We start from the raw sequence: 19396 nt of genomic DNA, 5'->3' as shown, positions 1-19396 counted from the left end.
AAAAAGTGCATTTTGGTCACCTCTTACATGACTAGGACTTGTAAATGTGGGTGAACACCAGGTGCCCTGTGAAGAGAAACTTTGTAGTCGAAGTTCCATAATATTAGCGGACAGTTTGCTGAACTATAAGAACCCCCTAAATATGTAACGTGGGTACAACTCCCAAGTGGGACAGGACAAGATGAACAAACACTTCTGTGCTACTGTACTTTGCTTAAAACATTGGTCCTGAAGAGTTAACACCCACCAATAAGACACATGTCAGCACAAAAAATGTGATTTTAAAATACATAACAGAAGAACTTTATACCATGATCATTTCTCTCTTTAACAAATCACATCTGTGCGGGAGAATGGGTATAATAGAGGGAGGCACCAGTACACCGTCCAGAGTGTAAATTCGGCCATTTTCTGCAGCGACGTCTGCTTCTACAATGTTTATTCCATTTACTTGAATTTGTCCCTGTATACAAATGAAAAGCAAACAATTCAGATATATCATTATTTATGCATTGGGTATAAAAATATGGCAACTCATATCAAAACAGACAGGACATTTTGGCATCCGATCCTTGGCAACACAAAAGTGTCTAATGGTAGGTTTTCTGATATCCCTCACAATCCTTGCTGGAGCATAGCAAGACTGGTCTGACCACTGAACTTTGATTACGTGCAAACTGCTATGACTAATAAATTGAGAGTCACTTAGCTAATTTCTAGCTTCTGAGGCCAGGGCCTAATTTGTTAAAAAATAAGGTCCGGGACCCAAAGATTTGTTCAGAAGCCAGTAGTCAGTGCTCTTAAAGGTCCAGGAGTCAAATATTAAGGCTGTGTAGCCCTGATGTCCCCTCATGCCTCTTTAATCCACCACTAGACAATCCCAGTCTCTTTATCTCACTCTTGTAGGTTAGTTTTCATCCCTTCTTTTTCCATTTGTCACTTTGGTCCAGCTTTCACTTCCTCCTCAATTCTCCCATTTGTATATTTCTCCCTCTTGCTCTGGACAAAGTCTGATGAGGAAATCAAGTGCTGATTCACAAATATGAGTGTCGGTGGGCCCCACTGGCAATACTGTCTCTAAGGCAGAGAATAATGTACTCCCCAAGTGCCCATTACAAGATTATTATAATCCACAAAGGTATTCAACCACTAAGTGCTGGCACTGTGAGCACTTCATTCGCCAGTCAGATATCTAATACCAACACTTACCATCTACATTGCAAGATCAGAGATCCAACAGTTTATACACTGAAAGAATCAAAACTTGTTCATCAACTCATACTTGCGAGGAGACAATTACATTCATACCGTATCAAACGCATATTCTATCTCTGGCGGTATCCTTCATGACTAAGCGATTCACTTAAACACCTACCTTGTACCATACTCTCTCAAAATGCACTGAGGCAGAAGTAATGGTCCTCTTTAACTAATAATTGCAATATTCTTCCCCAGGTCCAGTTTCGTCTCAGCAATTTAAACCTGAACTCAACCTTTGATAGATATTCACAGAGAAGACAGGCTTAATTTAGGAGAATTGTGTACAGCATTTGTCGGTACCAAAACATTAAAAAGTAGAAAAAACAACACAATACAAATCCTACTCCAATTTATAAAAATAGAGTAAATTTTAATGAGCAGACACCAAAATGGTAACAAATGGATATACAAAACTGGAGATATGAGTTTCTTAACGTTTAAGTAAAATAGCCCCAGAAAGGACTGAGTGCCAACCAAAATCATCTAGTTTTGATTGACTGTACCTAGGCATGAGTTAATTTCAACCATAATGGAGCACATGTCAGATACATTAACCACGTTTGCAGTGGTCGAGAGTTTTACCTTTTGACTTAGTATCTGAAATGGAAGTCGAAAATCCTCAAGAGGAGCAAGGCAGCAGGCAGTTGGCGAGATGCGTTCCATGGAGCTGGAATGCTCTTTGGTGAAGGCCTAGTGAGGCTGTTGACTTTTGGCGGGAAATGTCAAAGCAGAAGAAATTCAAAATTCACACCCAAAGAGGGTCTCCTGACAGCCGGATACTTTTGTGCCTTTGTCTGGTGAAAATTTCTAGCATTGGAGTTAGTCACTTTTTGGAGCTTGGATTTCTCCAGTGTAAGCAGGGCTCCACAAGGCCAGACACCTTCTCTGCGACATCCTGCTGAAACAGAATTGCTACTGCAGAAAAGATCAGAGTGGGAGCAATCTGAATCCTTCGCTCAGTGGCAACGCACCTTTGTCGGATTTACTTGGCAGGCTTGTCCCAGTCTTTTGTCAGTTCTTCAGGCAAAAATCCTTGAAAAAGCTTCTAACTCCCAACCTTTAGGGTTAGGCAGGAGGAGTACACTTTGACACTTATCCAAATACCCTATGAGCTTAGGGACGCCACTTGGGCATCCAGACTCACTCCTGGGGAAGCCACCAGCAGGATCCAGGACAGGTCGAGTTGGAATTGGTCAGATGATCTCTTCAGAAAGGTGGGTTTCTTGCAACTGTTATGTCCTTGTAGTTTAACAGAAAATCAGCCAACTGACTCTTGAAGTCCACTTCTCAGTCCTGGGTACAAGTGGGAGCATCTCTAGGTCTTGGGGTCTATCTACGCAGGTTCAACAGCAGGTGCAGTACTTCTTCTGTTTTAAATAGGTCCAAAGGTGTTCTGAAGAAGGTACTCCAGGGTGCCACTTTTATGCCTGGCACTAGCTTATGGGTGGGAGGACATTTCTTGAGAAATCAGGAAACAGTTCACTGGGGCAACCCTACTCACTCTGACATCATTTCCTGGGGGTTTGGTCCTAAACGATCCTAAGGTGACTTTGTCTGCCAAAATCCAACATGGCAGAACCTTTCTTCCCCTGGTCAGAGCTCTGGGCATAACCCTTAGGTGTGTCTAGGGAAATGACCCTGCAAACCGGTTCTAGAATATGTTTTCCCTCCACTAGGATTGATGCCACTCTCACTAGTTAGACGACGGAATGGGCATGCCCAGGTATGAGATACATCTGCCTTGGACAATGTATACCCCTTTGAAGCTTCTGCAGTTGGTGGACACTTCCCTCAGGCCCAACCTAAGCCCTCTAGTTCCCTTTTCTGAGAGTCATTCACAACTCCTTGCAGGGGGATAAGAGATTCTTTTGAACAGGAAAATAGTGAGTTTCTAAAGTCACTATTTCTGTTATAGTTTGACAAAATTAAACATTGGCATTAAATTGGATTTTATAACTATAAAATGAGCGTTTGAAGCACTCTTCTAGCTAGTGCCAATCTGAAGTTATTAAATATTAAAGAGTAATCCAATGTTTCCTATGGCACAGCCAGCCTTGTTACAGTGAAAACTGCTCATAGAGGAAGTGTATAAACATTAAATACATATATCATACTTTTGAATAATATGTACCCTGCCCTAGGGTGGGGTGACCTACTACTTTGTAAAAGGAAGGGTTAGGCCTGTTAAAAGAGTAATTTTAGCAAGTCGAAATGGCAGTAATAAAACTGTCCAGCAAGGCTGCAGTGGCAGGCCTCAAGTTATGCTTTCACTTGTCATTTTAGTGGTAGCACAATGAGTGCTGCAGTCCACTAGTGACATTTGCCTTACAGACCAAGGGTACAGAGCCTACCATATACTAGCAGCTTGTAGGTAAGTTAAATATGCCAATCAGGGGTTAGCCAATTTAGGGGTCAGAGTACAACACTGGGTACTGGTCAGCAGTGCCTCAGTGTTCAGGGCCCATTTATCAGCAATAAAAACCAACAATGAGTGATGGGGAGGGTTGCAAAAAGGGCATTTTCTGACTAGAGCGTTTGATAAAAATGAGTAAGATATAATGCAGTATTAGAATACTACGGCATATGATGTCTATGAATGACATATGGCTGGATTACTACGGCACATGGTAGTGATGCCTGATACATGGTAGGGGTACCTCAGTATATGAAGACATGACTGGCGTTTGCTGGGAGTATCCGTACATATTATTAGGTCTCTTCATGTATCCTTATCCCATTGAGAAACAAAATGTGCTCAATTCTTGCAATGTGAAAAATGGACTTGGACTGTGTACCTTCCTGAGGCAATATAGACACGATATTGTCGTGACAATGTCTGTATCGGAACCTAACACAATATGTAGTCCTGGTCTACTGAACACTGTCTCAAACATATTAGAAAGTTTAATACAAAACCTAAAAAATCAGAAAATATAAGTAATAGAAATGCTAAAAAAACAAAGAATGTTAGAAAAGAGTTATAAATGCTTTGGTAGAAGGCCCACACTTAGCATAAAAAATACTTATGTACCTATCCCCTATGCATGCTTTAATAACATGCCTATCTCAATATTTAGCATACATTTTGACAATTCTGACATGAAAAACGTCTCTGGTGCCACAACCTTTGAAGAACTGTGCCAATGCAATGGTCAAGTTTCTGAGATTGATAAGCAATGTTGTGACTATCCATACTTTGCTAATTTTTCTCTCAGTGAGGAAGGGTCTTAACCAGATTCTCCTTAATCAGCTGTGAAGAAACAAAAGGAGGAAGAGGGATACAGTTGACCCCAGTGTTAAATGTCGTATCAGTAGACACATTATCTGGACTTTGCCACTCATCTGTCCATCACTGCTAATAGCCACATCCTGAACTAGATACTCAGCAAGTTATTTGTTCCCTAAATTGGCTACTTCTGCACAATGCTGGTCCTTTATGGGTAGACTAACATTGCTGTTTTATCATCATGATTAGCCAATGCACATAGACTCTAGGTGTTGGAAATTGGGCTACTTGACGTGTGGCCAGCACAAATAATAGTTCCTTAACTGTCCTCAAGTGGGATCCAAACACTCCATTGTAGCACTTGACTCTCACAGGGTAGCGAAGTGAAGCAGTCTAAGGTCTACTCAAGTGGAGTGGTGTGGGCCAGGAATCATCATTTATTGGCACGCAATAATAACACTCAGTAATTGATTGCCCAGACAGTACCTTTTCTTTGGAAAATGAGAAATAAATTTATTATGCACACACTACTAGTTTCAGTTTATTTATTCAACAGTGTTCTGTTAGTTAAAACCATTACACAAACAATAAACACAAGTAATAAGATCATTAAATACTAAAAAGACCAATTTTATAGTATGCAAGCTTATTTATGGATTATTACAGGTTTGCTTGCTAACTAATTGTGCACGCATGTCTTAAGATATCAGTCTCTGGGAGCTGGCTCCCAAGTTTGTCCAAAAATCTCACCCGTCTACAACTGAGCTGTACATCACAATTGAGCTGCACATCACACTACTAAATAGTATGCAATAATTTACAAAGCTACATTGGCAGATGGAACATACTATAGCTGACATTGAATACACTTGATATGTTTGTATCACCCCTCTAGGGGGTCACCAATGGTTGTGCAAACAGTCATGGGGTAATAAGGATATTACTTTGCATTGAATCATTGTTGCAATTGTAGCCATAATTATTTTAATTTTGGTTACTTTCAGATGTGCAGGTTTGCCACAGAATTGCCCCCATTTCATAACTGTATATACTACATATGCCTTCCTGTACTCTGAACTAGACACTGTGTTTGCACTGATTAAGAGAACTGCTTATATTGTACTGGGTTTTCATTATGTCCACTTTTGATGACAGTAGGGATGCACTTTTACAGGATCTTTTAACGACATCCACTAATAATTTGAGCTCAGGCCAGTATTAACACCACACAAGAAGGACTAAAAAACAAGTTTGTTAGGCTTGAAAGACTCAAAAAACAGAAATTATCCAGTTGGTGGGATCTCACCATTCTGAAGAAATACACTGATAACAAATTCCCAAAGGGTTAAGGGTAGTTTCTATCATTTGATGACCTAAGTGACGATTTGCTTAAAGAATAGGCAGAACTTTTACTCTCCACCTTGTTCGGTATGATGGATATCCTCATCAGGGATGCCAGTCATAAGAGGGAAAACTTGTTAGAGGAGATTGAAACATTAGTAAAAGAAATTAGGAATCTAAACTAACCGGAGGTGACAAACAGAAATTATGCAATTCTCAGGGAGATTTTAAACAAACACGAACTCTTTATAAAAGATAAAAAGATGCGTAAGTTACGCAGGGACGACAATGACTATAAAAATGTCAGGGTGTTTACCTATACACATAAATTTAATATCAAGAGACAGACACATACAGCTTTTTCAGCGACTAGTGAGGACAGACAGGATCCAATAGCTTCTACCAGTGATTTGGATCTATCAAGTGTTACTAGTCATGCTGGTGTTAACTCTTTTAATAAAGATACTCTAGCCGCTGCAGCAACTAATTCTGTTTTAGTGGAACTACAACTTTACAAAAAGGGCAACAGATGTAAGAAGTCCAGGAGGGGTAAACGACGGAGAAGTTCCCATAACAAGAGAGGGGATGATGACAAGAACAGTTTCACACAATCAAAAGAAGTAATGGAGGGTGGGGAACCTTTTGAATTGTCTAATAGCAGACAATGTCAATGTTATCAATTTATCGAACTATGCTCTCACTGAAGCTTTTGTCCCACCAACATACCTGATTTTACTAACCTACACATTGATTGCTTCAAATTCATTCGTAAACTCAATATTACACATCAGGGACCAACAAATTCTGCATGTAAATGTAACTTGTCTATAAGTGTCTTAAATGACATACATTTAATGTCTCTGGGGGACACACAGGAGTTTCACTACCCCATTACATATGTCCTTGATGACCTTGACATAACTCCCGATTTTGCTATGGACAATGGCCTTAAACTTCCATCTAGGCTGACTCCATCTTTACCTCCTAACAATGTCATTGACCTTTTTTATCAAGCTGTGACCCAAGATCTTTATGATCTGGAAACTTCCTATACCACAGGCTCTAAGCATGTACGACAATATAAAATTTCTACATTGGAGAGGGTGGCGTTGAAGGGCCTAAGTAGTAATAGCAACGTTGTTATCAAAGAAGCAGATAAAGGAAGTAATATTGTTGTTATGAATGTTACAGACTATACAACGGAATTAAACTGACAACTCCTAGATGACAAAGCTCATCAGAAACTGACAGGAAACCCTATCACTGAAACAACCAAGTTTATCAAACAAAAACTAGAGGTATGGAAAGAATGCTGTTTAATCTCAGAAGCAGAATATTGATACCTCTTTAACCCTACATCCAGGATACCACACATGTCTATTTTACCTAGGATCTATAAGGAGGGCTATATATTTCCCTGAGGTAGACTCATCATATCGGGTATAGGTTCCGCCACCAAGAACATTTCTGAATATACAGATCTATTCTTGCAACCTTTTGTACAGAACTTGCCAGCTTACATAAAAGACACTAAAGATTTATTGAACAAGTTGAAAGATTTTGAATGGTCTGAGATAGTCGGTTATATCTCGAAACCACAAGTGCTTCAAGCACCCATGGCTCAACAATGAGTTCGGAACAACAAACTCGTTGGTATCACTAATGCCTTTACAACGATTTTTCGTTGTAAATGCATTCTTGGTAAAGGCATTAGTGATCAGCATGCACGGTTCCAGCATGCTTCCCCTCTAGCCCCGCACCCCCAAAAACTACTGTGACCCCACCACCCCGACAACCACCCCAACCCCCACCCCCACCCCCAAAATTACCACAACCCCAACACCCTCTCCTAAAACCTAAAGCACCCCAACCCCCCAACCCACCCCTTAAACATAAACCCTGACCCCTATCCCCCCAAACCATAATCACCCCAAGCCCCCACCCCACCCCCAAAAACTAAAAATACCCCGAGTCCCCACCCGCCCCTAAAACCTAAGCACCCCAACCCCCAACGCACCCCTAAAACCTAAACCCTGAACCCCCCTACCCCAACCCTAATCACCCGAGCGCCCACCCCACCCCCAAAAACTAAAATTACCCTGAGTCCCCACCCCGCCCCTAAAACCTAAACACCCCAACCCACCCCTAAAAGCTAAACCCTGACCCCCTTTCCCCCAAACCCTAATCACCCCGAGCCCCCCACCCCACCCCCCCAAAAACACAGCCCCAGTCCCAGCCCAACTTACCTCCGCCTTCACCGCGTCGACTCCGACTCCCTTCTTCTGTGCCTTAACCACACATGTACGTGGTTCAGACATGCGTGGTTAAGGTACGAAAACCAGGAAGTCGTGGAAAATGAAACCATTGTTTCGCTTTCGTTTTCCACAACTTCGTGGTTTCAGAGTCATTGTTCCGGGTGTTTCCCGAGATAGTCTCTTGGACACACAATGTTAATTCCCTTTCCCTTTCCATTTGTATTCCTAAGGATAAGGGGCTCTTGGCTGTGCAACATGTTTTGGATACAAGATATGCCACACTATGTGAGCACATAGAAATGTTGATGGACTTGATTAATTTATTTCTGAATAATAATATTTTCATTCACAATGATACCTGGTATCGCCAAATACAGGGCGTTGCTATGGGAGCCAGGTTTTGCGAATCTATATATGGGTTGGTATGAGAAATTTCATGTATGGTCTAAGTGCCCCTCGGGTCTTACTGAACATACCATCTATTGGGGTCTTTAAACAGATGATGTTATCATGTTTTGATCAGATAACAAATATCAATTGGAACTGTTTATAAAATATCTCAATAACAATGGTTTCAATATTTCTTTTTCCCACAACAATGTCAAATACCAGATTGTTTTTTTGTGACATTACACTGTTTATAGAAGGCAAAAGAATTTGTTCTCATTTTTTCTAAATAATTTAGTGCATGCAGTGCAATTTTACATGCCTCTAGTGCACATCCCATCTCCCAAATTTCGAGCCATACCATTTTGAAAAATGACCAGACTAAGATGAAATTGTAGTAATGACAACGATTTCTTGTCTGAATTAAATAAGTTGGAGTCGAGGTTTAAAAACGGAGGTTACTCAGCAAAAAATCTCTTTTGCAGATGCGTGTAAAGGTTGAATTTGATTATTATGGCAGTAATAAACAAATCTTTTCCACTTATTTGCATAACAGTGTCTAGTGGTAGGTTTTCTAGCCTGTTTTATGACCTCCATACATTCCTGTGTGTGGTCTAAGTGCCCGAATTCTAGGATTTCAGGAGCCAAATTGCTAGATTCAGCGATGCTGGATTTGGATGTCTGATCTGTTGTTTGTGTTGTGTTAACAGATCTGGTCTGTTTGGCAGTTTGATATGAGGTACTACTGAAAGGTCTAGTAGTGTTGTGTACCAAGGTTGCCTTGCCCATGTTGGTGCTATTAGTATGAGTCTGAGTTTGTTTTGACTCAACTTGTTTACTAGATATGGAAGAAGTGGGAGAGGGGGAAAAGCGTACGCAAATATCCCTGACCAGTTCATCCATAGTGCATTGCCCTGAGACTGATGTTGTGGGTACCTGGATGCGAAGTTTTGGCATTTTGAGTTTTCTTTTGTTGCAAATAGATCTATTTGTGGCGTTCCCCACATTCTGAAGTAAGTGTTCAGTATTTGGGGGTGAATTTCCCATTCGTGGATCTGTTGGTGATCCCGAGAGAGATTGTCTGCTAACTGATTCTGAATCCCTGGAATAAATTGTGCTATTAGGCGAATGTGGTTGTGAATCGCCCAATGCCATATTTTTTGTGTTAGGAGACACAACTGTGTCGAGTGTGTTCCTCCCTGTTTGTTTAGGTAATACATTGTTGTCATGTTGTCTGTTTTGACAAGAGTGTATTTGTGGGTTATTATGGGTTGAAATGCTTTCAGAGCTAAAAATACCGCTAACAGTTCTAAGTGGTTTATATGAAACTGTTTTTGCTGAATGTCCCATTGTCCTTGGATGCTGTGCTGATTGAGGTGTGCTCCCCACTCTGTCATGGATGCATCTGCCGTTATTACGTATTGTGGCACTGGGTCTTGAAAAGGCCGCCCTTGGTTTAAATTTATACTGTTCCACCATTGAAGCAAGATGTATGTTTGGCGGTCTATCAACACCAGATCTAGAAGTTGACCCTGTGCCTGTGACCACTGTGATGCTAGGCACTGACGTAAGGGCTGCATGTGCAACCTTGCGTTTGGGACAATGGCTATGCATGAGGACATCATGCCTAGGAGTTTCATTACTAATTTGACCTGTATCTTTTGGTTTGGATACATGGCTTGTATGACATTTTGGAATGTTTGGACTCTTTGTGGACTTGGAGTGGCAATTCCTTTTACTGTGTTGATTGTTGCTCCTAGGTATTGCTGTGTTTGACACGGCAGAAGGTGTGACTTTGAGTAATTGATTGAGAAACCTAGTTTGTGTAGGGTTTCTATGACGTAATTTGTGTGTTGTGAACACTGTTTTTGCGTGTTGGTTTTGATTAACCAATCGTCTAGGTACGGGAACACATGTATTTGCTGCCTTCTGATATGTGCAGCTACTACTGCTAGACATTTTGTAAAAACTCTTGGCGCAGTTGTTATTCCGAATGGCAACACTTTGAATTGGTAATGTATCCCTTGGAATACAAACCTTAGGTACTTCCTGTGTGAAGGATGTATTGGTATATGGAAATATGCATCCTTTAGATCCAGTGTTGTCATGTAGTCTTGTTGTTTGAGCAGTGGGATTACTTCTTGTAATGTAACCATGTGAAAATGGTCTGATTTGATGTATATATTTAATATTCTGAGATCTAGTATAGGTCTTAGAGTTTTGTCTTTTTTGGGTATCAGAAAGTACAGTGAGTAAACTCCTGTGTTTAGTTCTTGTTTTGGTACTAATTCTATTGCTTCTTTTTGGAGCAATGCTTGAACTTCTAATCCTAGAAGATTTATATGTTGTTTCGACATACTGTGTGTTTTCGGTGGGACTGTTGGAGGGAATTCGCGAAATTCTATGCAATAACCATGCTGGATAATTGCTAGTACCCAAGTATCTGTTGTTATCTCCTCCCAATGTTTGTAAAATTGGCTTAATCTTCCCCCCACAGGTGTTATGTGATGGGGATGTGTGACTTGTGAGTCACTGCTTATTTTGAGGACTTTTGGGGCTTTGGAATTTTCCTCTACTTCTTTGGAATTGTCCCCCTCTATATTGCCCCCGAATACTTCCCCGCTGATATTGGCTTTGGTAAGTGGGCCTTGTTTGTGATGTTGTGGTTTCTGTAGGTTGTCCTCGAAACCCTCCCCTAAAAGGTGTTTTGCGAAAGGTGCCTCTGCTCTGCAGGGAGTAGAGTGCGCCCATGGCTTTTGCCGTATCAGTGTCTTTCTTGAGATTCTCAATAGCAGTGTCGACTTCCGGCCCAAACAACTGCTGTTCATTAAATGGCATATTTAGCACGGCTTGTTGAATTTCCGGCTTGAAACCTGACGTGCGGAGCCATGCGTGCCTTCTTATTGTTATTGCAGTATTTACTGTCCTTGCAGCCGTATCTGCTGCATCCATTGAAGACCGTATCTGATTATTAGAGATACTTTGTCCTTCTTCCACCACTTGTTGTGCTTTTTTTTGGAACTCCTTGGGTAAGTGTTCTATCAAATGTTGCATCTCATCCCAGTGAGCTCTGTCATATCTTGCCAAAAGCGCTTGTGAATTGGCAATGCACCATTGGTTTGCTGCTTGTGCTGCAACCCTTTTGCCCGCAGCATCAAATTTGCGACTCTCTTTGTCTGGAGGTGGTGCGTCTCCCGAGGTATGAGAGTTTGCTCTCTTACGAGCTGCCCGACAACTACTGAGTCTGGAGTTAACTGCGTTGTAATATAAACAGGATCTGTTGGTGGTGGCTTGTACTTTTTCTCCACCCTTGGAGTTATGGCTCGGCCTTTAACAGGATCCTGAAAGATTTGTTTTGAATGTTTTAGCATTCCTGGGAGCATAGGTAGTCTTTGGTACTGGCTATGAGTGGAGGTTAGCGTGTTAAACAAGAAGTCATCCTCAATTGGTTCTGAATGCAAGGTGACGTTATGGAAAGCAGCTGCCCTTGCGATCACCTGTGTGTAAGATGTACTGTCCTCAGGAGGGGACGGCCTGGTAGGGTACGAGTCTGGGCTGTTGTCCGATACTGGAGCATCGTAAAGGTCCCATGCATCGGGATCATCTTGACTCATGGCAGTATGAGTCGGTGAGTGCATCAGTGGAGGAGTTGCTACTGGTGATGTGTGCACTGATGGTGGTGGAGAAGGTGGTGGAGTTGTTTTCTTTGCCACCTTTGACTGTGGCTCCTTGTCCTTTTCGTGAAAGGCAAGTTTTCTTTTTGTTTTAATTGGAGGAAGAGTGGTTATCTTCCCTGTGTCTTGATGAATTTGGAGCCTCCTTTGAGTATAGTCTGGCTCTACAGCTTGAAGTTCCTCTCCAAATCTATGTTTTTTCATTTGTGAGGCTAATACTTGTTCCTCTGTATAGGAACCTGTACTCGGCTCCGAGGCTGGATGTTTCGGAACCGAAACTTTTTCGGAGGTCTTTTTAGGCTCCGAAGAAACCTTTGTAATTTTCGGCGTGGTGGTGTCTCGGTGCTGAATTTGTTCGGTGCCGCTGTCACGGTGCCGAAATTTCTCAGAGCCGATGTCTCGGGTCCGAGATTGCTGTCTGGCGGTATCTCGACCGGAGTTGGATGACTTCGACACCAGCGTGCCCTTTTTCGGTGCCTTGGCTCGGTCACCACTTTTTTGGGTTAAGCCATGGCCTGTTGGTGGTGGCGTCCCCTGGGCTCTTGTTGACTTCTCGTGAGTCTTATGTTTCGACGTCTTACTCACGGTTTTCGGCGTTTCTTTGGCCTCGAGCTCTTCCGAGTTCGATTCGTGGATAGAGAAAGCTTCCTCTTCTTCCTCGAAACGCTCTTGTTCTGTCGGCGTCGATGCCATCTGCAGTCTTCTGGCTCTTCGGTCTCTTAACGTCTTTCTGGACCGAAACGCTCGACAGGCCTCACAAGTATCTTCCTTGTGCTCTGGGGACAAGCACAAGTTACAGACCAGATGCTGATCCGTATACGGATACTTGTTATGGCATTTTGGACAGAAGCGGAATGGGGTCCGTTCCATCAGCCTTGAATTCACACGTGGCCGGGCCGACCAGGCCCCGACGGGGGATCGAAAAAACCCCGAAGGGCCACCGGAACTCTTCTAAATTCGGTGTCGATCTGTTGTAACTAACCCGATACCGAACGCAAACAATACTGACGTTTTTTCCGAGATTCTAACTAACTTTCCGACCCGAAACACGGAACGAAAAGGAACACGTCCGAACCCGATGGCGGAAAAAAAACAATCTAAGATGAAGTCGACGCCCATGCGCAATGTAGTCGAAATGGGAGGAGTCCCTCGGTCTCGTGACTCGAAAAGACTTCTTCGAAGAAAAACAACTTGTAACACTCTGAGCCCAATGCCAGATGGCGGGATGTGCACAGCATGTGTATCTGCAGCTACACATATCATCGAACATATATATACATAGGTTTAGGATCGTTTGTTGCAGAAAATCAGTTTATTTTGTAACACAGTGTTCTTTACATTTGGTTCTTTTATTTCTTTCTATATCCCTTTCTGGAAATTTTGGCAAATTTTATTATTTCTTTCATCTCTATTATTATGGGCTAACACTTCAAAATGGCTGAGTTGTAGGCATCTGATTGTTTGGAGGTGGTTTTCCCTTTTGTATGTCAGTATCTATATACAGCTCTTCTAACATGCCTTTTTGGCGTCTTCTAACACATTCAGACTGCTGCTAATATAATTTCAGGTAAAGCATGTCCCCTTGGCGGTTTAACCCGTTCAGCCGCTTTATACTTAGTTACGTTATCTCATTATGTACTTATTTTTTGGCTAAAGGCTTATCATGGCCATTGCGATGTACCCATATATTCTGCCCTTAGAGGGCATAACCACATGAAAGCAATATAGCGAAAAAAACTGCAGTGTAATTATACATTCAGCCCATAGAGGACATAACCCCATGCAATATCATTACAATGTAAATACATTTAAAGGCATTACATTGTAACCATATATTCAACCCCTAGAGAATGCAGCGCATACATTTTCGGGCCTTCCAGGCCTTCTAAAATGTTAGCATACACCAGGCCCCTATAAAACAAACTACCCTCAGCCGTAAAGTAAATGCTCCAGCCATGACAGAGCTTAGAAAAACATTGAAAAGTGAGAAAGGTGATGATTTTGGGGACCCCCTCCCAAAACAGGGATAAAGAGCACTTGGTGCTGAGTATTTTGGTGGTGGTCTCATCGTCCTGGGGCCACCACAAGCGAAGATATGAGCAACAATTTGTTCTGAACACGAGGCACCGCAAGGCAATATGGGGCGAGTTTTCTCTGAGTGCAGTGAATTTTTTACTAGCAGCTCTTCCGCTGTGCTGGGGAGGGCCGCGCTGAGGTTTTCCCTGGATGTTTCTGTGTAACAGGCAGTCTTGCACCACGTTTTTAATATTTTTCCATGGCCGATGTTACAAGTGCCACACAGGCACCCCAGAGATGATCACCGGTGGAGGGCAGCTCATGGAGCCCACCCATGCCTGCCCTTGACGGCTCCCCATGCTAGCAGCACATCCACATGTTGCAGTGTTGTCCCGGGAGCCGGCAGTCCCCTTGCATGTCTGCCTGCTCTAGCAAGCAGACGGGTGGTGTTGGGGCTGCTACCTGGGGCCCAGAGATGGGGTCCTGAGCCCCTCCTGCTTCCTCCTGGGGAAGCACAATGGCCCTTCCCCATTATTACATGCACCCAGGGGTCAGGGATTGGGTCCTGGCCCCTGCAAAAAGAGTCTTTCGAGGGGATGGGGTCCCTGGGCGAGTTAGGAACATGGGGAGAGGGCCCTCAACAAAATAGATTTCGCTTTCCTGTACTATCCCCACGGTCCTGGCCCACTTCAAGGAGATTTTACCAGCTTGCAGCGGAGCACCAGGCGCTCGGTGGCAGAGAAAGTCAAAGGTCACCAAAACTTAAAATGCCATAACCAGGGCCCTAATGGGCTGATGTGAATGATCCTGGTCTCATTTTACTCCTAGTGGTTCTCTTAGCGCCCTGCACCTAATTCTGTTTTGGTGGAACTACAACGTTATTAAAAGGGTACAAGACAGAACTTTATAAAAAGGGCAACAGATGTAAGTAGTCCAGGAGGGGTAAATGACAGAAAAGGTCCCATAACAACGGAGGGGATAATGACAAGATCAGTTTCACACAATCAAATGAAGTAATGGAGGGTGGGGAACCTTTTGAATTGTATAATAGCTGGGAATGTCAATGTTATCAATTTATTGAACTATGATCTCACTGAACAAGAAATCCTTAGTGGATTTGTTGGTGGGCATAGAAAAGTTCAGGGCTTCCTCCAATTGGTCCTCAAGGGGAGTAAGGTGGCCAGCTTCACTGGCCATTGGGGAGACCGAATGGTCCTGGGGTTAACTGGACAGAGTCCTGGGTGCGGAGTTGGGGTCAGAGGGTTCCTTCTTCCAGTTATCCATGGCAATTGCAGGATCCAGAAGGGAAGCAGGTAGAACGTTTGCAGGCAAGAGAGAGCCTTCCCCTTGTGCAAGAGTTTATAAAGGGGAGAAGAAGGTTCCAGATGATAGGCACCCCTAGCCAATCCTGGGGTGTCACATCACCTCTCCACCCCCTATCCCAACTCTCCTGCACAGCATGTGGGGACAATCCAAAATGGCATCATAAAGGAGCCACCGGTCACATCAGCTCCTGGGGTCTCAGCTCCTTCCCTCACTGACATCACTGTCAAGAGCCTGCACAACATAATTTCACAGGTGGGCCCCAGTGGTTTGGCTCCAGTTGTCTGGGCACTCTCCTTTGTTCAGGGGGCTTCAGCAGACCCATCCCTGGTGCAGTGTGGCAGCTGGGTGATTGATACAGAGCATTCAGCCTCCACCCCTTTTTTCCCCAGGAGCATGAAGAAGTAGAGCTAAATGCTCCTTTTATGTGGGGGGAGGGGGCTTTATTCCTGTTGCTGGAGAAAATTTAATTACTGGACACAGCAGGGTGACAACAGGCCTGGGCTCTGATCCTGAGCTGAGCCAAGAAAATATGAAAACTCTAAATGACCCACAAGATGTACAGTTATTCTGGAAGTGGTAAATTTAATCTTCTCACACAGGTTACACTCTAATTCAAGTCGTCAATGGTCTCTCCAGGCTAAGGAAAAGGGAAACTACACTCTAAGGCAGTTCCCTCCCTATGTGTTTAATGAAGTGTCACTACAGGGAGTGCAGAATTATTAGGCAAGTTGTATTTTTGAGGATTAATTTTATTATTGAACAACAACCATGTTCTCAATGAACCCAAAAAACTCATTAATATCAAAACTGAATATTTTTGGAAGTAGTTTTTAGTTTTTTTTTAGTTTTAGCTATGTTAGGGGGATATCTGTGTGTGCAGGTGACTATCACTGTGCATAATTATTAGGCAACTTAACAAAAAAAAATATATACCCATTTCAATTATTTATCATTACCAGTGAAACCAATATAACATCTCAACATTCACAAATATACATTTCTGACATTCAAAAACAAATCAGTGACCAATATAGCCACCTTTCTTTGCAAGGACACTCAAAAGCCTGCCATCCATGGATTCTGTCAGTGTTTTGATCTGTTCACCATCAACATTGCGTGCAGCAGCAACCACAGCCTCCCAGACACTGTTCAGAGAGGTGTACTGTTTTCCCTCCTTGTAAATCTCACATTTGATGATGGACCACAGGTTCTCAATGGGGTTCAGATCAGGTGAACAAGGAGGCCATGTCATTAGATTTCCTTCTTTTATACCCTTTCTTGCCAGCCACGCTGTGGAGTACTTGGACGCGTGTGATGGAGCATTGTCCTGCATGAAAATCATGTTTTTCTTGAAGGATGCAGACTTCTTCCTGTACCACTGCTTGAAGAAGGTGTCTTCCAGGAACTGGCAGTAGGACTGGGAGTTGAGCTTGACTCCATCCTCAACCCGAAAAGGCCCCACAAGCTCATCTTTGATGATACCAGCCCAAACCAGTACTCCACCTCCACCTTGCTGGCGTCTGAGTCGGACTGGAGCTCTCTGCCCTTTACCAATCCAGCCACGGGCCCATCCATCTGGCCCATCAAGACTCACTCTCATTTCATCAGTCCATAAAACCTTAGAAAAATCAGTCTTGAGATATTTCTTGGCCCAGTCTTGACGTTTCAGCTTGTGTGTCTTGTTCAGTGGTGGTCGTCTTTCAGCCTTTCTTACCTTGGCCATGTCTCTGAGTATTGCACACCTTGTGCTTTTGGGCACTCCAGTGATGTTGCAGCTCTGAAATATGGCCAAACTGGTGGCAAGTGGCATCGTGGCAGCTGCACGCTTGACTTTTCTCAGTTCATGGGCAGTTATTTTGCGCCTTGGTTTTTCCACACGCTTCTTGCGACCCTGTTCACTATTTTGAATGAAACGCTTGATTGTTCGATGATCACGCTTCAGAAGCTTTGCAATTTTAAGAGTGCTGCATCCCTCTGCAAGATATCTCACTATTTTTGACTTTTCTGAGCCTGTCAAGTCCTTCTTTTGACCCATTTTGCCAAAAGAAAGGAAGTTGCCTAATAATTATGCACACCTGATATAGGGTGTTGATGTCATTAGACCACACCCCTTCTCATTACAGAGATGCACATCACCTAATATGCTTAATTGGTAGTAGGCTTTCGAGCCTATACAGCTTGGAGTAAGACAACATGCATAAAGAGGATGATGTGGTCAAAATACTCATTTGCCTAATAATTCTGCACTCCCTGTATAGTTAAAACAATAAAGCACTCTGACTTTTCCCTAATAGTCTACACTATTCTCATGAGGCCTATCCCAGGTGGATACTTTTACTTGCAGAGTCCCCATTGCACCCAGCTATCCGTGCACTGTTACAGGGCTGTGTACGACAGTAGTCTCCCACATGCAGCCCGCACACGTGTGCTCAGACGTGAGCACACATGGTTGTGTGTACCCAGCCATGTGTCCCTCACCGTTGTTGTGCCGCAGCAGCCTTAACTTAAAAGGCGGGCATTGGTGGTAAACACGCACAGTCAGTTTCCCATGTGATCACTGTGGGTAAGACACTGGTAATGAGGCTTACCCACAGTAAAAAGTCCAAAAAAAGGGTGATCAAAAGAGCAAAAAATAATGGTGTACTGCTGGGTCAGAACCCAATGCACCACTAGGGTATTCCAAAAATGCATGCAATCCATCTTGAGAAGGTCTGTTCACCCTTTCTCACCAAACCTGTCCTGCTTTCACAAGCCTATATTGCTTCCCTATAAGGCAATGTCTCAAGATTCATCCATTATTCTAGAAATTTAAGTTTACTTATTAGTAGTATCCAGTGGTATCTCCACTCTGAATGCTGTAATGGATGTGCCCTTGACTACAATCAGGAGACTTCTAAACAAATAATTCTTAGGGACAAACAACCCTCTATCTCAGTTTGCTCCCGAAAGCTCTGCTCAATTTTATGCCATTCATTAGAGAACGGTGGCAAGTTCGAGTGACATTCCTATTAGGCTGGCACATTATATAATATATTATTAGGAACACACTGGAACATTTGAGCATCCTCATCATATTACTGGGAACACTCTGCACTACTCAGATGCATTGCAAAATACCTTGGCACACGGTTGTAGGACTATGCAGGATAATAGCAGCAGCCCCACTAGAAATCTTTTTTTGGGCAAACCAGCAATAATGGGATTTACATCTCCTCAAACAGAATGTTTATTCCTCCTGACATACAATTTCTGTTTTTTTTCCAACAAAACAGTGGCCAATTTATTAAATAATTAATGTTGTTTCCGTGGTACTGGAAACTGCTATACATCTACTGCTGTGCACCATTTTCCAACTGGGATGTACATGATTTGCAGCTGCTGTAAATTCTGGCACAACCAGAAATATTTGTATAGTTGACAAATTCTCATTATGCAATAAAGCGCATTGCAGAGACCTGCATTTTTTCAAACTTCCCTGAGAAGAACTGCTCTAACTCACTATGCAGAGGGTAGTACTTACTTATTGCGAAAATGGGGATGACATTTGTGTTCTGCCTCTGTACGAGGATGGCTCTCTAAATAGCATACAAAAGTGATATGCACTGTGCAGAGTCCAAGAAACCTCACCCTGGTTTACAGAGGTAAAAACTGGACCAACTAATGTCCCATTTTTATGGTATCTTGGTCAAGCAGTTAGGCCAATATTGGAGAAGTGCTAAGCATTTATTGTACTCACAGTATCAACAAATGTGGACACGCACAAAAAAGAATACCTCGAGACTAATTTACATAACTACTTCAGATTTTTATCAAATATTTAAGACCACGATCATTAAAATAGGGTAAGTACTTTCTAAGTTATGAGTTTTCAAAGTTTAGAAAATGTCTTATTTCTGTGCGTAATTATGCAC

The 19396-nt window shown here is 42.8% G+C and overlaps 1 protein-coding gene across 1 annotated transcript in view; it reads right to left on the bottom strand.

Moving 5' to 3' along the window:
• STAB2 (stabilin 2) overlaps positions 1-19396 on the bottom strand; it is an 805158-nt gene that overhangs the window by 551231 nt on the left and 234531 nt on the right. The window contains 1 exon segment of the mRNA XM_069228991.1: positions 311-463. Within this exon segment, the coding sequence (XP_069085092.1) occupies positions 311-463 (153 nt within the window).

Source organism: Pleurodeles waltl, chromosome 4_1 (genome assembly GCF_031143425.1).
Source record: "Pleurodeles waltl isolate 20211129_DDA chromosome 4_1, aPleWal1.hap1.20221129, whole genome shotgun sequence".
Classification (NCBI taxonomy): Eukaryota; Metazoa; Chordata; class Amphibia; order Caudata; family Salamandridae; genus Pleurodeles; species Pleurodeles waltl.
This window is presented reverse-complemented; position numbering and strand designations above follow the sequence as displayed.